The sequence below is a fragment of the Gadus chalcogrammus genome, chromosome 18 (assembly GCF_026213295.1).
Source record: "Gadus chalcogrammus isolate NIFS_2021 chromosome 18, NIFS_Gcha_1.0, whole genome shotgun sequence".
In the NCBI taxonomy this organism is placed as follows: domain Eukaryota; kingdom Metazoa; phylum Chordata; class Actinopteri; order Gadiformes; family Gadidae; genus Gadus; species Gadus chalcogrammus.
The window spans coordinates 17,983,792-18,001,043 of record NC_079429.1 but is presented as its reverse complement, the minus strand read 5'-3'; the positions used below and the strand labels follow the sequence as shown (position 1 = coordinate 18,001,043).

The 17,252-nt window shown below is 45.7% G+C and overlaps 3 protein-coding genes across 4 annotated transcripts; 1 reads left to right on the top strand and 2 right to left on the bottom strand.

The window, feature by feature from the left end:
* Positions 1-58: 58 nt before the first annotated feature.
* On the bottom strand, positions 59-4,210 carry nubp2 (nucleotide binding protein 2 (MinD homolog, E. coli)). 2 transcript variants are annotated; one of them, XM_056576993.1, is made up of 7 exons: positions 4,130-4,210; positions 3,290-3,408; positions 2,640-2,838; positions 2,327-2,481; positions 1,072-1,182; positions 906-975; positions 59-618 (listed from the first exon to the last, which is right to left on the bottom strand). In XM_056576993.1, the coding sequence occupies exons 1-7, from the start codon at positions 4,146-4,148 to the stop codon at positions 479-481; spliced, it is 813 nt and encodes a 270-aa protein (XP_056432968.1). In that variant the 5' UTR covers positions 4,149-4,210; the 3' UTR covers positions 59-478. The 2 variants fall into 2 exon arrangements, with proteins under 2 accessions (XP_056432968.1, XP_056432970.1); XM_056576995.1 differs by having other exon boundaries at positions 63-618; positions 3,290-3,405; positions 4,130-4,209.
* Positions 4,211-4,756: 546 nt separating this feature from the next.
* spsb3b (splA/ryanodine receptor domain and SOCS box containing 3b) lies at positions 4,757-12,684 on the top strand. The gene is made up of 7 exons (XM_056576984.1): positions 4,757-4,841; positions 6,051-6,156; positions 7,725-7,911; positions 8,249-8,436; positions 9,771-9,873; positions 10,144-10,269; positions 11,165-12,684. Exons 2-7 carry the CDS (start codon positions 6,058-6,060, stop codon positions 11,662-11,664), a joined length of 1,203 nt encoding a protein of 400 aa, XP_056432959.1. The 5' UTR covers positions 4,757-4,841; positions 6,051-6,057; the 3' UTR covers positions 11,665-12,684.
* On the bottom strand, positions 12,479-17,166 carry LOC130371264 (probable crossover junction endonuclease EME2). Its single transcript, XM_056576982.1, has 8 exons — positions 16,654-17,166; positions 15,419-15,540; positions 15,157-15,252; positions 14,927-15,045; positions 14,681-14,747; positions 14,379-14,494; positions 13,838-14,027; positions 12,479-13,281 (listed from the first exon to the last, which is right to left on the bottom strand). Exons 1-8 carry the CDS (start codon positions 17,114-17,116, stop codon positions 13,126-13,128), a joined length of 1,329 nt encoding a protein of 442 aa, XP_056432957.1. The 5' UTR covers positions 17,117-17,166; the 3' UTR covers positions 12,479-13,125.
* Between the last annotated feature and the right edge of the window lie 86 nt (positions 17,167-17,252).

Below are 17,252 nucleotides of genomic sequence, written 5' to 3'. Positions count from 1 at the left end.
CCACTGTACAAAATATAGGATTAAGCTTTCTATATAAAATACAAATCCCAATAGACATTAAACAACTTTTTATTTGTTTATTTCAAAAAGTGCATTAACAGAATTAAATCCTACGTCATTGCGTAGGTTAAAAGGTTTGTTTCACACGCTAAAGTATAAAACAAACATGTGATTATTCCAACAATTTACCCACTTTAATCACACACATTTAAGGATTAAAATATTCTGGTGAACTCCATCCATGAAAACTGTTACAATGTAGAAACCTCAATTCGATTTCCTGTCAAAAGTATTCATATCAGTCATTGCATGCCCGTGCATGCCAAAATATAAATACAATTGGCTGTTCCTCATAGAATGCATCCTCTCCAGTGTTTGGTCCTCATCGATAGACAAAATAAATCAGATTTAGTCGACCAGTAATTTCAACCATCATGAATATCCTAGGTGTCAATAGTGCCACTCAGGCTCTGAACCATCAAGCAGCTTCAAGGGTGTCCAGAAGAGTGCGGCAGATGTTGGTGATGGCGCTGAAGGCTGCGCTCTCTGGGAACATCTTCATGAAGTCTCCACCCCCCTCCAGACTGCTGCTCAGCAGAGGGTCCAAAGGCACACAGCCTGGAACACACCGCCACAACGCTGATGAACCAACAACATCCTCACAGGTCTGGGTGTCTGGTCTCAAGACATACCAGTATCTACATTCGTTCTAAACATATTTCATCAACACAACATCTGCCCGCTGTTTTTAAATCGCAATAACTTGTGTATCTTGTTTAATGTGAACGTTTACATCATTGATTACAGTCAAAGGCCTGCTGTGTTTGACTCTTCAGAGCAACCAGAAAGGTGTTTCTGGGAACCCCTGGTGGCTGAAAAGTGACATTACACCAGTGAGTTCTCACCTAGAAACGGTGAGCCTGTGATCTTAGCGAGCTCCTCGCCTCCACCCTTGGAGAAAATGTTGCTGCATTCCTAGAGATTTTTAAAGATTACAAAATGTTTCATACCTTGATATTTGAAAGAGGTAGAGTTGTAATATGAAGTGCCTATGTATGTGCGTGTACTCACTGAGCAGTGCGGACACACAAAGCCGCTCATATTCTCTACGATGCCCAGAATGGGAACGCCAACCTTCTTACAGAAGGTGATCTCCCGCCTCACGTCCCCGGTGGACACGGCCTGCACACAGAGAGACAGGCAACAGACGCTCACACACACACGGCAGCTGAGCTCGGAGCCCTAAACTCTGTTCGTTACAAATTATGTTCATGTTGTGTCATTTGTGAATAGTTAGCAGGCTCTTACTATTACTGAATACACAGTGTACAAATGAAGAAACTGGGCGGTACAGTTGCGTTACATTTATCAGAGGAAACACAGAAAGTTTCCCAAAAATGCCTGGCCGATTTTCAGTGATTGAAAGTCAATATTGTCAGCAGCACTGACACCTGTATGCATTGCCATAGAAAGATGATGCTTCATCTTTAGGCACGTAATCAAAGTCATTTGAAAATGTGCTTGTTAATAAATAGCAAAACCGAGCTAGGCTTGAATCAATCTTACTACGGGGTTCAAAGTGAAAGCACTTACTATAGATCCCAGCAGAGAAAGCAAACATCTCAAAAGGAATGAGAATGTCCAGCAAAGAAATATTGATTCACTGCTCGTTTCAGGATTCATTTTGCAGGAAAACACACAAATTCATCCTGAATATGCGTTATGGAAACAGAATGTTTCCCGATCAAGCTTCAATGTACTGCCACTCAGAATCGCGTTGGTTCCGCTTTTACGTACACATGCAAAAAACCTCCCATTGTTGTTCTGTTTCACACACACACACACACACACACACACACACACACACACACACACACACACACACACACACACACACACACACACACACACACACACACACACACACACACACACACACACACACACACACTTTATGATATAATGTTATGCAAGCCAAACATATCTTTAATGTATTAATATATATTTATTTTTTAAAGCACAATAAATAACCCATTAGTAAGGCCATCTTTATATCCTTTGCAATGCCAACTGATGAAAGAGAGAATATTGGAGGTCTCTTTCGACCTGACCTGCAGGTGAACTGTGTGTTCAAACGGGTAGCGCTCCTACCTGGGGGGTGGGTGGGGTCAGGCTCCTACCTGGGGGGCTGGGTGGGGTCATGCTCCTACCTGGGGGGTGGGTGGGGCCAGGCTCCTACCTGGGGGGTGGGTGGGGTCAGGCTCCTACCTGGGGGGTGGGTGGGGCCAGGCTCCTACCTGGGGGGTGGGTGGGGTCAGGCTCCTACCTGGGGGGTGGTGACGAGCACGGCTCCGTCCAGGCGGTGCTTCCTCAGGTTCTCCACGACCGACAGGTGCTCGTCAGACGTGCCCGGGGGCGTGTCCACCAGCAGCACGTCCAGCTCCCCCCACGCCACGTCCGACACAAACTGACCTATCAGGGCTGTGCGTGCAAACGCGACGAACATATCCACAGTGTCAACGTACAGTGGGAGGAGACCCAGGTTTAGATCATTACCCTGATGATCTGTATTCCATCGTTAACATCATAAGGTGAGAGCCTGCCCCTCTGTGACGCTGCCGGGGGGTCTGACCGCCTACCGTTCTTCTTGGGCCCCCGCCACACCACGGCGTCGTCTGGGTTCTCCAGCATGAAGCCGATGGACATGAGTGCCAGGCTCTTGCTGGAGTCCGTGTAGACGGGCACCCAGCCGCCGTCACACTGGTGCACGTCCGGCCGGCCCACGCTCAGCATGCGGGGGATGCTGGGCCCGCACAGGTCCACGTCCAGGATCCCCACCTGACCAGAGGCAGCGTTAGAGCGCTGAGGAGGCCTGCTACAGCCGAGGAGGGACCCCCAGGCACCGACCATAAAATTACACCACGGGTCTGGAGGGCCCGTCCACAGATGCACGCAGACACATTTTACATTTACATTCAGGGGATTTCGCTGACACCACGCAGGGCGACAGCCAGCTCGTCAGGAGCAGTCAGGGTGGGTGTCGACCCCTCGACACTAGGAGGAGCCGGGGATCGAACCAGCAACCTTCCGGTTACCAGTCAACCCACCATACCTTCTGAGCTACTGCCACTCTGAGAGACCAGCTGCAGGCTTCTGGGGGCGATGATACAATCATTTATGACTCCATGACATTTGAGTCCATGGGAGGGCGTGGCAGAAGAATAAAAGAATGCAATGCTACCGAGACAACCACACATGGCCTGGATGGATGCGTTTGTCTGGCCCTCACCTTCTTGCCTGCATGGCGCAGCGCTAGGGCCAGCTCTGTGGTCAGCGTGCTCTTCCCGACCCCGCCCTTCCCCGACAGAACCAACACCACGTGCCGCACCTGCGCCAGGTTGCCTCCTTCTGGGAGAGAGAAGATACAAATGATACAAAATATAGGCTCCCTGTGGTCAATGAAGATGTGATGGTTTACTCCTCCTCACCACGCCACTGTGATAGCGACACACACACACACACACACACACACACACACACACACACACACACACACACACACACACACACACACACACACACACACACACACACACACACACACACACACACACACACACTATATAAATCCCCTCAATAGTATTACTACTATGAGTCATCTTATGTTATTTACAAAGTCGAAAAGGACTAATATAAAACAGCATTTATGGAGGTTCGGATTCCGCTGTGACCCGAGGAGCGAAATTATCCAAACTGACGCAATACCAGTGAACTTTTGACCAGGAGAAAAATTCTCAAGTCATTCTGAGTCATGTTTCATAGCCGGAAAGTCTACGTTAACTTTTAGGATACAAGTCATTCCCGCTGCTTGATACGATATGAACCAAAACCCTACCATCCAATGTGGTTCTGGTCTGCATGCCCATGGGACTTAAGTCAGGTTCATTCTCTGTGTGATATGCGACACATACCTTTTATATCGAAAATATTATTATCATAATGATTATCGATAATAAACAAGGAGATAATAACAAATAACGACAAGGAGTAGTGGATGCCATAGTTGAGATACTTTAAACTGAGACATTACTAGGATAATAATAACGGCGTTGATGTGGGGCTATCTTACCGCTGTTATTCTCTCCCATGTTGCCCCGAGTTGCGTCGTTGTAGCAAGACACTTCCGTGAAACGTCACGGACTCATCCTCCAATCAGGGGCCAGTATGTCCTGATATATATTGGGGGTATATGTCCCTCCCTCGTCTCAACGCCAACCAATCGCTGCTCGGTGCGTTCTTTAGTCCAACAGCCTATTTGGGGCAAGGTTCTGAACGTGTCCTTTATAGTCTTTATGAGTCTTGATGTCTTTAGTTATTTATATAAGTTTACATTATATATTGGGTTTCACAAGTGTTGCAAAACGGAAGGATTACAATGCATATTACTTTCTATAAACACTGAATTTTAAATCTTATTAAATTGCAATGTAACAATTCAGTCATTATTTTTCTGTCCTTGTTTTTCTGCATTGTGTGTTTGTCATTCCATAGTTGTTAACTCGATGTTGTTTACAAGATTACACTCACACAATGCATCTACACACGATCCATAAGCAGGAGCGCCTGAGTTGAACCCACTTAAATCATTAGGTGAATTAGCATAAACCACGCCCCCTCGGTAGCAACATCGAATCAGAGCAAGACGAGGGCGTGGTCTGCTGTGTTTTGATGGTGCTGTAAAGTGGGCCAGAGGGCAGGCTGCAGCTGTCACTCCCCGGAAAGCACAAGGGCCGGCATGTAGAGCGCTACGTCGCAGTGTCACTCAGAAGAAGACCGTTAAGGTAAGAGAACTTCGCCACATAAAGTTTTGCATTTAGTAAGAATAGGCCAATATAGCTTAAATTAGCGTAATTGACCTTTTTGGACTCGACAACATGCTTAGTCCTCTAAGCTATGTGTATCACTGTCTAAAGTGTGCCAGGCTATGTCCACAAAGGCTTTTTTATTGATTATAAGATTGTACTATTATTTAATCGGTTGCTATAGTTGTGGTCCACGTGCAGCATGTGTCAAAAGGTCAGACAAATTAATAACCCTTCACTGCCTATTGCTCTAGAACAGAGTGGAAACCTCTAGAGAGTTATTTAGTGTAATTAGTCGCGTCTATTTGGCACATCCCGTGGTGCGGTCTGTGACCACGTCATCGGAGATCGGAGGATTGACATCGATAGTTGACGCTATGTAGGCTAAAGCCTAGTTAAAGTGAAGTCCAGACGGACTCCTCTGACACAGTGGCCTTTACCTGCGAGGGCAACTATTGGCGCCATCTGCATTGGCTTTGAGAATGACATGAGGTCAAACGACCTGCAATCAAAACAAAGCTCCACACATATCGTATTAGATAAATGCGAAATATCACTTTTAAAAAGATTAAAGATTGAATATATATAAAGATGTATTACATATTTAAGGGTGGCAGGGGTCTAGATATCCAGACAGTTTGAAAGGACACGTGCACTGACACTGGGCTCGATGCCATCAGCAAGAGAAGGACCCAAGAGCGTCCAAAGACCTCCAGATCATCCACTGTGATAGCCAGACCTCCCGATCCCTGTTCAGAGAAAGCACCCATCGCTCCTCTGCTCCTTTCTGGAAACAACACTCAAACAAGTCCCTTCATGTTCAGAATAGGCATTAGAGCGCTGAGGAGGCCTGCTACTAGCCTGGTTCCACCAGACTCTCGTACTTCACTTCATTTAATTTAATTTGTACATTTGTACTAGTACTGAAGGGAAATTCAAATTGAGCGGAAGTACTTAGGCGGGCGGAGCCAGGCTAGCCTGCTACAGCAGTACCCGTCAGAAATATAGGCTCCCTAGGGTGAGATCCTTATGTCAACTGAAGTCCTGAACCAACTTTTTCATACGATTGTACGTGTCTTTTATCATTTTCAAATGCAGGCGGTTGGCATAACATCGGCTTTTACTTAGGTTAGCCGGAAGGTCCCCTTCTCCCAGGAAGCAGAATCAAAGGATGTCTTTGTCTTTCAGAGCCGCCATGTTGCTGAGCAGAGCAACCAGTGGGTCAGAGCCTGGCCGGGAAGTAGATCTGGAACAGGACCTCCATGTGAGGGGTACCACAGAGGGGCCAGGGGACGTGAGTCCTTCACACACTTCATTGGGATTGATTTAGGTATAAAACCAGAATAAAGATAGTGGCTCATTTAACATGTCCTGGTTGAATCCACCCGCACGTATCTTGATAGTCGACCCATTAGTCACGTTTGTAAAGCAGAATAGCTCTACAGAGTGCTCGATACCTGACAGTTTGGGCTGACGGTGTAAAGGGCCTGCGCTGCATACAGCCCCTCTCCTGCCCTGCCCTGCTGCTGCTCTGTGTAGCAGCTCCCCTCAGTGCCATTAGTAGTTCCCCAAGGGCCATAAGCAGTTCCCCTTAGTGCCATTGGCAGATCCACTTAGTTCCATTAGTAGTTCCCCTTAGTGCCATTAGTAGTTACACTTAGTACCATTAGCAGTTCCACTTAGGGCCATTAATAGTTACACTTAGTGCCATTAGTAGTTACACTTAGTTACATTTAGTGCCATTACACTACTAATGGCACTTAGTGCCATTAGTAGATTCCAGCCTCTACCTGCTCATGCATCTGAATTTACTGTAAATTGCTTTGAAATGGAAGCAATAAACAGTAAAAATGTATAAACAGGACAAAAAGGCACATTTTGTCCTCGAACCATAGACCTCGAACCATAGGCCCTTTATCAGCAGCCATTTTGGAATGCCACATCAGGGTAGGAAATGTGGAATCCATCAATTAATTTTGGTCCTATTTAATACTGTGTTTCACACCTAAATGCACATCAATGGAACAAGGCCATTATAAAAGTTATAAATTAAACCTGGGAACTTTTCCCTGAAATTAATTGTCAAAATTGCTGCTGGAAAATTGTACCATTGAAGGGCTGGATTAAATCCCTGAATTTGTGGGCTCTTGATGTCAGGACCTCTCTCAGAGTGAGCTGAAACCAGAGATGAGGGTGACAGAGGCCACTCCCTCCTTCCCCAAACTTCACCAGTACTTTTCCACTGGCACTAGAAGTGGGGCAGTGGGTCAAGAAAGGAAAGCTCGGGGCCTGTCCTTCCCCTCCTGGGAGTCACTATCATCTACTGTTACCGACCGTACACACATGGGCACGTCCCGGTTAGACGATAGACAGCCTTTTGGGGCCTGGGTCCTTCTGGAGTGTTCTGGGTAGCAGAGAAACCCCCCTGTGTATTTACCTTGTGTATTCATATTTTATTGTGGGTAAGATTTCAGAGTTGTAAAGAGATCCGAAAATAATAAATAAAAATACCATTACAAAGTTAACATTTTAAGAACCTGTGATTGACAGGAAAGATGTATTACCTGATTGGTCAGAAATGAGCTAGAGGCAGACTTAAAATAGTCAACTCAGAAAGGATATTCTCCCTTCCCTTCAAGAATTGCTTGCAGATGGCTATGGAAATTCCAACAATTGCACTAAAATAATCTTTCTTTAATCTTAAATACAGCCCATTAACCGTTTATATTTCTTTGCATATTTGATCCTATTTTTTTACTTTGATGTTTCTATCTTTGTAAAGCAAAGCATCTGTGACCATCACAATTGAATAAATTAATTCCCAATAAAGCTTTGTGAATTTGAATCCCCTGCGTTGGACAGGTCAGTGAGCTGGAGTTCCTGGAGGACTCCTCCGTCTCCACCTCCTGCTCCACCTCCTGCTCCTCCTCCTCTCCCGAAGCAGTGACAGGAGAGTCCTTCTGCCAGTGTGAGCTCCAGGCAGCCCCCGGCCACGGGACCCCGCTACAGGGCCCTGCGGCAGAATGCCTCTGTGGGGAGGAGGACGACGGTAAGGACCCTGCCAAACTACAGCCAACAGTTATAAATAATAATGGTGTTAAATGATCGTATAACATCTTCCTAGTTCCTAGTGTTAATAATGATGCTTAACGCTAAGAGTATAATAATAGTTCATAGACCACTGCTGTATTACAATGATGCTAAATTATAACAGTATACGTTTTTATAGTTGGCTCTGTAGCCTAACTTAGATGCCTCCTTGCTCATAAAGACATGTCATAGTACAACATACAACTATTATTCCTGAGCTTCAGTACAGCTCACATGGGCTTCTAGCTCACCGATGTCAACAGCGCCCCATCAACACCTGCCTGTCCTGTCCCCAGGCTTCAGTTGGGTGTGGGAGGAGACCAGTAAGTCCACCGAGGTGTCTCTGAGCTGCGGTGGGAGGAAGGCCAGCTTCCACGCCGACTACAGCTGTGGCACGGCGGCTACCCGCGGTACCGAGGCCCTGGCCGAGGGCCAGCACTTCTGGGAAATCAAGATGACCTCCCCGGTGTATGGGACCGACATGGTGGGTACAGTCTGGGTGCTACTGAGGACCACTATCATGTTAAGCCTCACGATATTCCTTAAGGTTGTGTCTGATGTTGTCATCAATCCAAGGGGTTTTATTAATAACTGGGTAACCAGTGAAAGTATACGGAGCATAAAAGTTAAGGGCTGATGTACACACATTATTCAACCAAAATTGGTCTTTAATATTAGCAAATTGAGGAGGGTAAGTAATGACTACTCATTAAGGATGCAAGATTTTGATTAAACGTTTCTGGGTAATTGTAGGAAAGTCTGAGGTCTGACAGCAGACGAGCTCCGATGTGGTTGAACTGGGCGTTTCACATCCTTTTCCTTCATATTTGTTAAGATGAATCGTGTTGCTGGAGGTGATCTGTAAGCGTGCAATTGGCAAACACAAAATCAACACAGTGTAGACTGAAACCGAGAAATACTGTTCCACTTATGAAAGCTTCACTTTAATAACCGTAAACAGACAAAGGGGGAAATAATCCCCTTCAGTTTCTTCTTTCCGGACCAATCTCTGTGCTGGCTCTCCCAAGAGACCAGAAATCCTGCTATAAAACAGTAGGACTGCTGGATAAATAGTTCTGCTATAACGTGGAAGGACTTCTGGATCAGAAGTTCTGCTCTTACATAGTGGGACTGCTGGATCAGAATAATTAATACCAGTTGAGAACACTGGTATAAATAATGAATTGAGCCAGTGTTTTATGCTGCCATGTAGGATATCTCTCTCTGTTGAATGTTTCTGGTGATCGCTGGTTTAACCTGCACGACAGGTGTGTAGCCTCACCTAGCCACAGAGTCGAATAGACCTGGCTCAGGCCAGGTGAGGCTGCTTAAACCAGTAATCAACCAAACACTCCACAGTTTACTTTCGGTAAATCTGCTGTGATGACACACCAAGGCCATTTTACTATATCAAGCTCACCATTTGTGCAAACATTAGAAGTATCCTCATTCTCCAAATATAGCCTGTATGGCCCCTGCTGGTTGATACCGCTATGTAGCTCAGTGGTAGAACGCTGGGCGAGCCATGTTGGGCAGGGGGTCTACTGTTTTTTGTATGCAGGACCCCGTTAGCATTGCCCTAACCAGACTATACATTTAGATTTGTTATTGTTCCCACCTCACCCAGGTGGGAACCTCCTAGGAGAGGTGATGGAAGCAGTGGTGTATGTGTGTGGGACAGGCCACTCTCTTTCACCAAATTAAGTTTGAATGCCAATGGTATGTTTAGGGGAAATGTGTGGGAACAAGCCCACACCTTTCTGCTGTTGTATGGTGGCCTTTTCCTGACTCCAGTCATGTTTGTGTGACCTGGTTCAGATGGTTGGTGTCGGAACGTCTGAGGTGAACCTGGACAAGTTCAAGTACAGTTTTTGCAGCATGTTGGGCAACGACGAAGACAGCTGGGGACTGTCCTACACAGGTAAACAGGGTTCACAGTTCAGTTTGTATTAGAGCTGTCATGTTTTAAAAAGTTGAGTTGTAGAACTCGGGTGTTCATGTTTTAGTTGGATCGTTTCCCTTGTGGGGCATGTTAATTGTCTCAAACGCTCATATTTCAGATAAACGAGTTTGCTCTCTGTCTTTCTGATGTTTGCTATTCTTTTAACAAATTTCTTGCTTTTTTTAAGTGGTCTTTCAATAAAGTCGGACTTGAATAAGGTTTGTTTTGCTGTTGTTGTACCTTTTTAAGGTCTGCTGCAGCACGGGGGGACCAAGGAGATGTTCTCCCCCAGGTTCGGCCAGGGCTCCATTATCGGGGTACACCTGGACACCTGGCACGGAACCCTCACCTTCTACAAGAACCGGCACTACATAGGTGAGCTTCTGCCACCCATCACATCACATGACATCAACCACGTCACATTCAGCTGAGCTTTAACCAAAGAACCGGCGGTGCACAGCTGAGCTTCTGCCACCGTCACATCTCTTAAGATCCAGCTGGCGCTTTATAGAAAGCAAAGCACAATAAGTGCATTCAACAGGCCAGGAATTGCAAGAATCATGTGAGTACATACAATCAATCAAATCAGGCCACACTTTTCCTTCTCGGCCATCTACAGTATTCATTTTTACTGAGTCACGTCTAAAGGTTTTTTTGTCTGAGGCACAGCACAGAAATAAGAATCTGAACTGAAACCTTTATCGGCGCCTCCAGCCGGGACCTCTGGAACTATTTGTTCAAGGAGGCTTCTCGCTTTGGATTTCTTGTCATGGTTTCTTCCATTATCTACTCCTGATAATTTTTGATGTTTGCCTTTTGTGTGTGAAACATTTGACATTGTTGACATTGGTTGAAACCATCTATATTAAACCTCTCCTCCTCTCCTGATTGATTTGGTTGGTGTTTGATGGTTTGTATCTGCCCTGCATCTCATCCTCCATGCAGGGCTTTTCCCGTCCAAAAGATGTGTTGCTCTGTTGTTAGATTAGATTATATTAAACAGGTTTTTGTGGTGAACTCTGGTTCTGCAAAAACATTTTGGGGGTAAATGGACCAATGAGGTAAATTGTCCTCTCCGCGACTTCTCCACAGAAAAGGGGTTGATGTTGCATAAAGACATCAACCTGCATCTGAAGCACCACTCTCCTATATTATAAGATGACCAAAATCCTTTTTAATGATGGCTGTTACAACGATGTCACTGGCAAAATGGCACAAGCCCTTTCCATCTCCTCTTCACCACATCCTCTCCCCCTCCCCCTCCCCCCAGGTGTGGCCACCACCCGGCTGCAGAACAAGGCCTTCTACCCCATGGTCTGCTCCACAGCCGCCAAGAGCAGCGTGAAGGTGATCCGAGCACGCCACTCCCCCACCTCCCTGCAGTACCTCTGCTGCGCTCGCCTTCGCAAGCAGATGCCCCGCTGCCCAGACGTGCTGCGGGCGCTGGACCTCCCGCCGGGCCTCCTCCGTCTCCTCCAGTCCCAGCTGGGTTGGGTCTTCAACCTCCCCCAGGGACCGGAGCAGCCACTCAGAGACACGGTGGCCAACGACCTCACCCAGGACCCGATGGGTCCCCGATCCTCTGGCAGCCCAGTGTCCACCCAGAGTGCCTCTCCCTCCCCCAGCCCGCTCAACGACACACCGCCCTGCCGGGCGTGTCCCCAGGGGTACCTTGACACCGGGGGTACCTGCGTCTGTCCTCCGACACCCCCCAGTAGTGACTCCTCTGAGCCCGAGGACTACCAGAGCAAGCAGGGCTGCAGGACTTGAGCCCGCCTACATCCTCCCCCGCTCTCCCCAAACGGCTGCTGGCAGTATACCAGGGGCCCCGGGGAGCCAATCATAGCTTTTGTCCGATTTCTATAATTTGCCCAAAGTAAAGTCATACGCTTATACACTAGCAGCCACAAGCACACCTATGGAGCTTCATTATGTCATTGTTTACCTAAATGATAATCATCCCGTTACACTTATCAAGTTTGTGTTTTGTGACGCGGATTTGGATTTGTGTTCATATCATATTGTGATAAAATAAAACACATCTACCGTTCTAACTTGAAGGTCAGCAGAAAATATACTTTAATGCTGTTGGAACAGTTGGCCTTTTCAGTAACTATGCTGGCTTATTGGCCTCTGCTACTGTGGAAAAGTAGTGAACAAAGAGTCGCCATTTAGCCAATACACGCATGACTTCATATCCATATCATGTTTGTGTGCCCACTGCCCATCAAAGACATTTGTGAATGAAGGAGACACAGCAACGTTGCAAGGGACAGAGTACTGCAACACTATGAATGGCTCAGGTCTACAACAGCATCACCTGTGGTGAAACGGCTGTTTCACCAAACCTTAAATGCCAAGATTGATTTTAGCTTAACTTAAAAAAAGAAAAAAGCTTACACAAACGACTTCTATAACCTACTACACCAATGGTGGAAGGCTTGATGTGGTTGTCGGTTTATGATCTGACAACAAGCCACTTTCAATGTTTTTCTCATGGATCGGCTTCCAAGAAGTCTGGATTTGTGTAATGGATTCTGTAGATACCAGAATTTCATTTTTTTATGCAATCTACAGTAGTTAAGGTTTAAACAGCCATTGTCATTTTAATGCTTTGAAATGTGAATGAATGTATATTTTCTTACTTTGTACTGAGGAAACTCATAAAATTAAACATTACCTATTTCCGCACAACCTGAATGATTGATTTCTTCAAATGTATATGAATGCATGTCCATTAATCCTTACAATTAAAAGAAAATCAAAAACGGAACAGTAATTTTTTTAATATTATTAACATCTATGTATATAACACATGTACAAAATATGAACTCATCACGTCAATCTGAAGGTGTAATAAAGTGCTTTCAGGTTGATGTTATTCAGCATGATAGCTCAGTAGGCAACATCAAGAACCATAACATTAGCTAAATAGTTAGCTAGCTTCCAAACATTAGAATTTGTGTAGATTAGACATTGGCTAGCTTTGAAACATTGGCCCTTATGTAGATAAGAAGTTATATAGATTCAAAATATTAGCTAGTTCGAAATATAACATATCTTATAGACATAAGCTAGCCCTTAAACATTAGCTAGATTGTAAATGTTAGATTGCTTCGGTAGCCGCCATCTTGTAGACCTTAGGTAGCTTGTAAACATTTGCAAACAAATGTCTGGAAGTATTTGTTGACGAGGATTTCAAAGCGCTCATTCAGGCCAGAAGGAATCCGCCTAGTCCAGACCCATCTCCGGGTTTGGCTCCGAGAGAGAGCGGTAGATTCTGGATGAGATATCGGGTCCAACTCTTCTTTCTCTTCCCTCGGAAGTCACGGAGAGTGGGGCCAGCAGCTTCCTCCGCTGCTCCTCTGATTCCAAACTCCCATAGGCCTTGATAAGAGCAGGATATAATACACCATAAAAAAACCTTCAAACTCCCATAGGCCTTGATAAGAGCAGGATATATCACACCTCAAACCCTTCAAACTCCCATAGGCCTTGATAAGAGCAGGATAAATCACACCTCAAACCCTTCAAACTCCCATAGGCCTTGATAACAGCAGGGGGATATATTACACCTCAAACCCTTTAAGTCCATAACTATACAAACGGTCTGAATGTTGGTCTTGTATCCCCTGCACCAGGGCTTGTTTTAGATATTTCATTGTCCTATTTTTTATGAATTAAGTTTTGCATTTATTTTGGTTGCGTTCTCAGAGCTAATTTACATACAGACATTCCAAATTATTCATTGCACTAAGTGGGGCGCCATGCAGACTAAGACATTGATATTACTGGCAGGTGCAAACGATGTCTGTGTGTGTGGATAAAGATGCACTGCATGAGCAATGCCAAAGGTTTGCAACAGTTCAACACCCAGAAATGAGGTCACACGAAAAACACCGGTTGGGAGCCAACACCTCAAGGATTGTGAACAAGATTCTACCTGCAGCAGGAGATGGGGGGAGGGGTAGGAAGCCGTCACAGCTGTCGCTACGGCCACGCTGACCCGATTGAGCTGCTGCACCTGCCGGTTCCACACCTGGCGCAGCCCAGCGCCCTCCTTCTTCACCTGCACCCCGCTGGCCCACGGCCCGTCCGCCCAGAACGGGAGGCCGCCTCGCTCAGCTAGCTGCCTGAGAGGAGACCGATGAGGCTTAACAGGCCGCAGCCATTGGCCGCCCGGCGTCCTTTACACTCTGGATCCGCACAGCGTTTTGAACCCCACCAAGACATGCCCCTCATATCGATGTCCAAACGCTATACAGTATATATATATGCATACAGTACCCCCACTCATTATATTGCTTGTGGCTTTTCAACCTATTGGTTATTATTTAAATCAAAAATATGTAAAATAACTTTAGCTTATAAGCCATCAGTAAAAGTGTCATCAAAGTGGGGTCCCGCCCCCAAGGTGGACCTGAAGATGCATGACTTGATGGAAATGGCATGTTACCGTGACAGCAGCACCAGGTGTGCTTTACCTGGAAGGCCGTTTGGACAAGGCTTTCGTGACGCCCACCAGGTGGTCTGTGACGGCCTGCCAGTCGCGGAAGAAGGAGAGGGATACGTTCCTGTAGAGCTGGAGGTACACCATCACCTGAGAACACAGACGCCGGTACTGCAGGCTAGCAACACAGCTAGGAGGGAATGCTTCGGGTTCTATTCACTAAATTAAACCAACCGCACAACCATTCATGAAAAGAAAAAAGCTAAGACTGCTAAATCCATTGATGATCCAATGATTATGAACACATGAACGTTTTAGTTTTCAAACTGAACCCACCTCCTCCATGTCCAGATCCTCCATGCCGATCTGGGCCTGAAGGCTGGGGGCGCTCCAGGCTGAAGCACTAGAAGACATAATGCCCTCTCTTAGTTAGATTGAGTTTCTAACAACATTATGAAGTAAAGAAGGCGTTGGTTAAACCACAGGTTTGGTCCCGCAGGCGAGACTATGACTGTCACTTTACAACCTTCACCATAGACATAGAGATGGAGTTAATAATAATAACAAGCTATTTAAGAGAACCTGTTCGTCTGTGATCCAATAACCAACAGGGTGACCACTTTGTTGGCGTTTCCATTCAGAAACTCCAGCATCCCAGCGAGGAGAGACCGCCCGGAGGGACCTTCATCGCTCCGGAGAACCTGAAAGTAAAAAGACCCCCCAAACCACTGAAACACCACCACCTCACCATAGCAAAGCTTCCAAGATTCTGGAAGGGTTTAAATGTGTGAAATGTTTTCACAAAGCTTCACCTCTTTGACACTGATCACCACGTCAATGAAGTCGGCCAAATCCAGAACCCAGCTCACTTGATCCTCTTCCACCGAACCACAACCGTCCTCTCCGGGCTGAAAGCAGAAACGTTACCCTAATAAATCATTTCTACCAAGAAAATTACTTCTAAATCGTGTACCACGATCCACACCTTTTGTGCTTTGCAACAAAATCTTTTTGTGCTTTGCAACAAAAAGATTTCATCCCCCACCAATACATATCTCTAGCCCTGAGACCAACCTGGGCCAGCTCCCGGGTCCAGCAGATAGTCTGGGGAAGGGATTGGCGGTCGATCACAAACCTCCAGCCTGAGGTGGAGAGGCGGTCCAACAAGACGTCTGAGCCATTGTGCTGTAAAACCGCTAGAGGGGAAGAGAGACAGGTTACAGCCCTGGCCCCACCTGGTGGGGACGTTTTGAGTGAGGCGCAGATAAAACGTAACTTTCATCTTTAGAAAGAAACACATTAATTAACTTATGTTTCAATAAAATATCATGTTTCGCTGGCTTACTTATGCATTGAGTTTAGAGCCGATTATTTCAGCTTTCGGTTCACTGAATGCTTTTAACATTCCATGACATTATTTTTGATAACAATGTTGATACATTTTAGATTTTTTGGATGCACGGATATTGCGCATGTGCTTAAAACAACTGAATGTTTTGAGCCGCTGAATGTAGGCCGATTTTAGGATGTCTAAACCACAGCTAATGCCAGGGTCCAGGCCCAGGGAAATGTGTGGAAGCTGCTCCAACGCACAGAGAAGGATTTTGAAGGTAGGAAAGGGGGTGATATTTTTTGAGACCAAATTGAATAGTTAAGATCTGTCACGCTCCATAGTTCTTGGATGAAGACACGATTTAGTTGATATTTTGTTTTTCATTTTTGAACATTTATTTCAGAATTACATGGAAAGCATATTATAATGCTAATCTGAAGTTGTTAAACTCCACTTTGCAAACCAAACGGCATGTTAAGTGTTCTGATATTCTATCTTAATAAATCTGTATACCGATTAGCATACGTCATCGGTGCGTGCCACCTGACCTTTTTCTTTCGCGTTCAAGATTTATGCACTGGAATGAAATGCATTCCGTTTTTTGCCCATCATATAAAACCCTGAACCTCAAAGCAATAAAAGGTGTTTAACTCATTAGTAAGAACTTTGGCCTATCTTAAATCCTCCAAATGATTTCCCAGGGCCTAATTTGGTTTCAGTCACAACATGGGGGTGAGGATTATTTTTGGGCCATTCCCAACAATTCCGTAATCTAACAAAATAAATTCAATTCAATAAATTTCATTTTAATAATCAATATTAATAATTGATAACCACATATTTTATCGGCGTCTAGTTGTCCAATGTTCCAATGATGAAATACAAATGTTAATGTCTCCCCATTTAATTTCAGTGGGGTAAGTAACTGACAATATAAAGCCCCTATCAACTCACTCTCCGGCCCCCCATTGTTTACCTGGATCTATGCATATAGTCAGGCTTTTGAGACAGTTCTCTGGCCTCAAACTTCTCATGTGCTCTGCCAGTTTCTTCCTTCCCTGCTGCTCCCGTTTCCTCTCCTCCTTCTCTATGGCTCTCGCTGCTCTCTGATCATCTCTAGCATCTCTCTTCTGCTTTGCTTTAAGCTGCTCTGCTTCAGTGTGATCTCTGGAGCGTCGCTTTCGGTCGGGACAGGGGCTCAACGACCCTGGTCCCAGCGGAGGACAGGGGGTCTTAGACCTGGGTACCCGCGGAGGAGACAGATTATGATCTTGACTTGGTTCATCTGTGGATGCCAAGGTTGTTGATGTTGTGTCATCGCTGCATTGGGTGTCAACGCTTTCTACTATGAAGGTCACTGATTCCGTCTTGGTTTCACTGTGACATTCGTCCTCGGATTCGGATATTTCCCATGTTGTAGCTCTGAGTGCCGCAGACATGGCACCATCTCGTTTGTATGCTGGAATGAATTCATGCCATTATATTTCCGGCTTCTTCTGGCGCTCCGCCCCACGCGTCACGGGCCCCGCCCCACACTGTCACTGGCCTCGCCCCATAAATGTAATTAGATGTCCG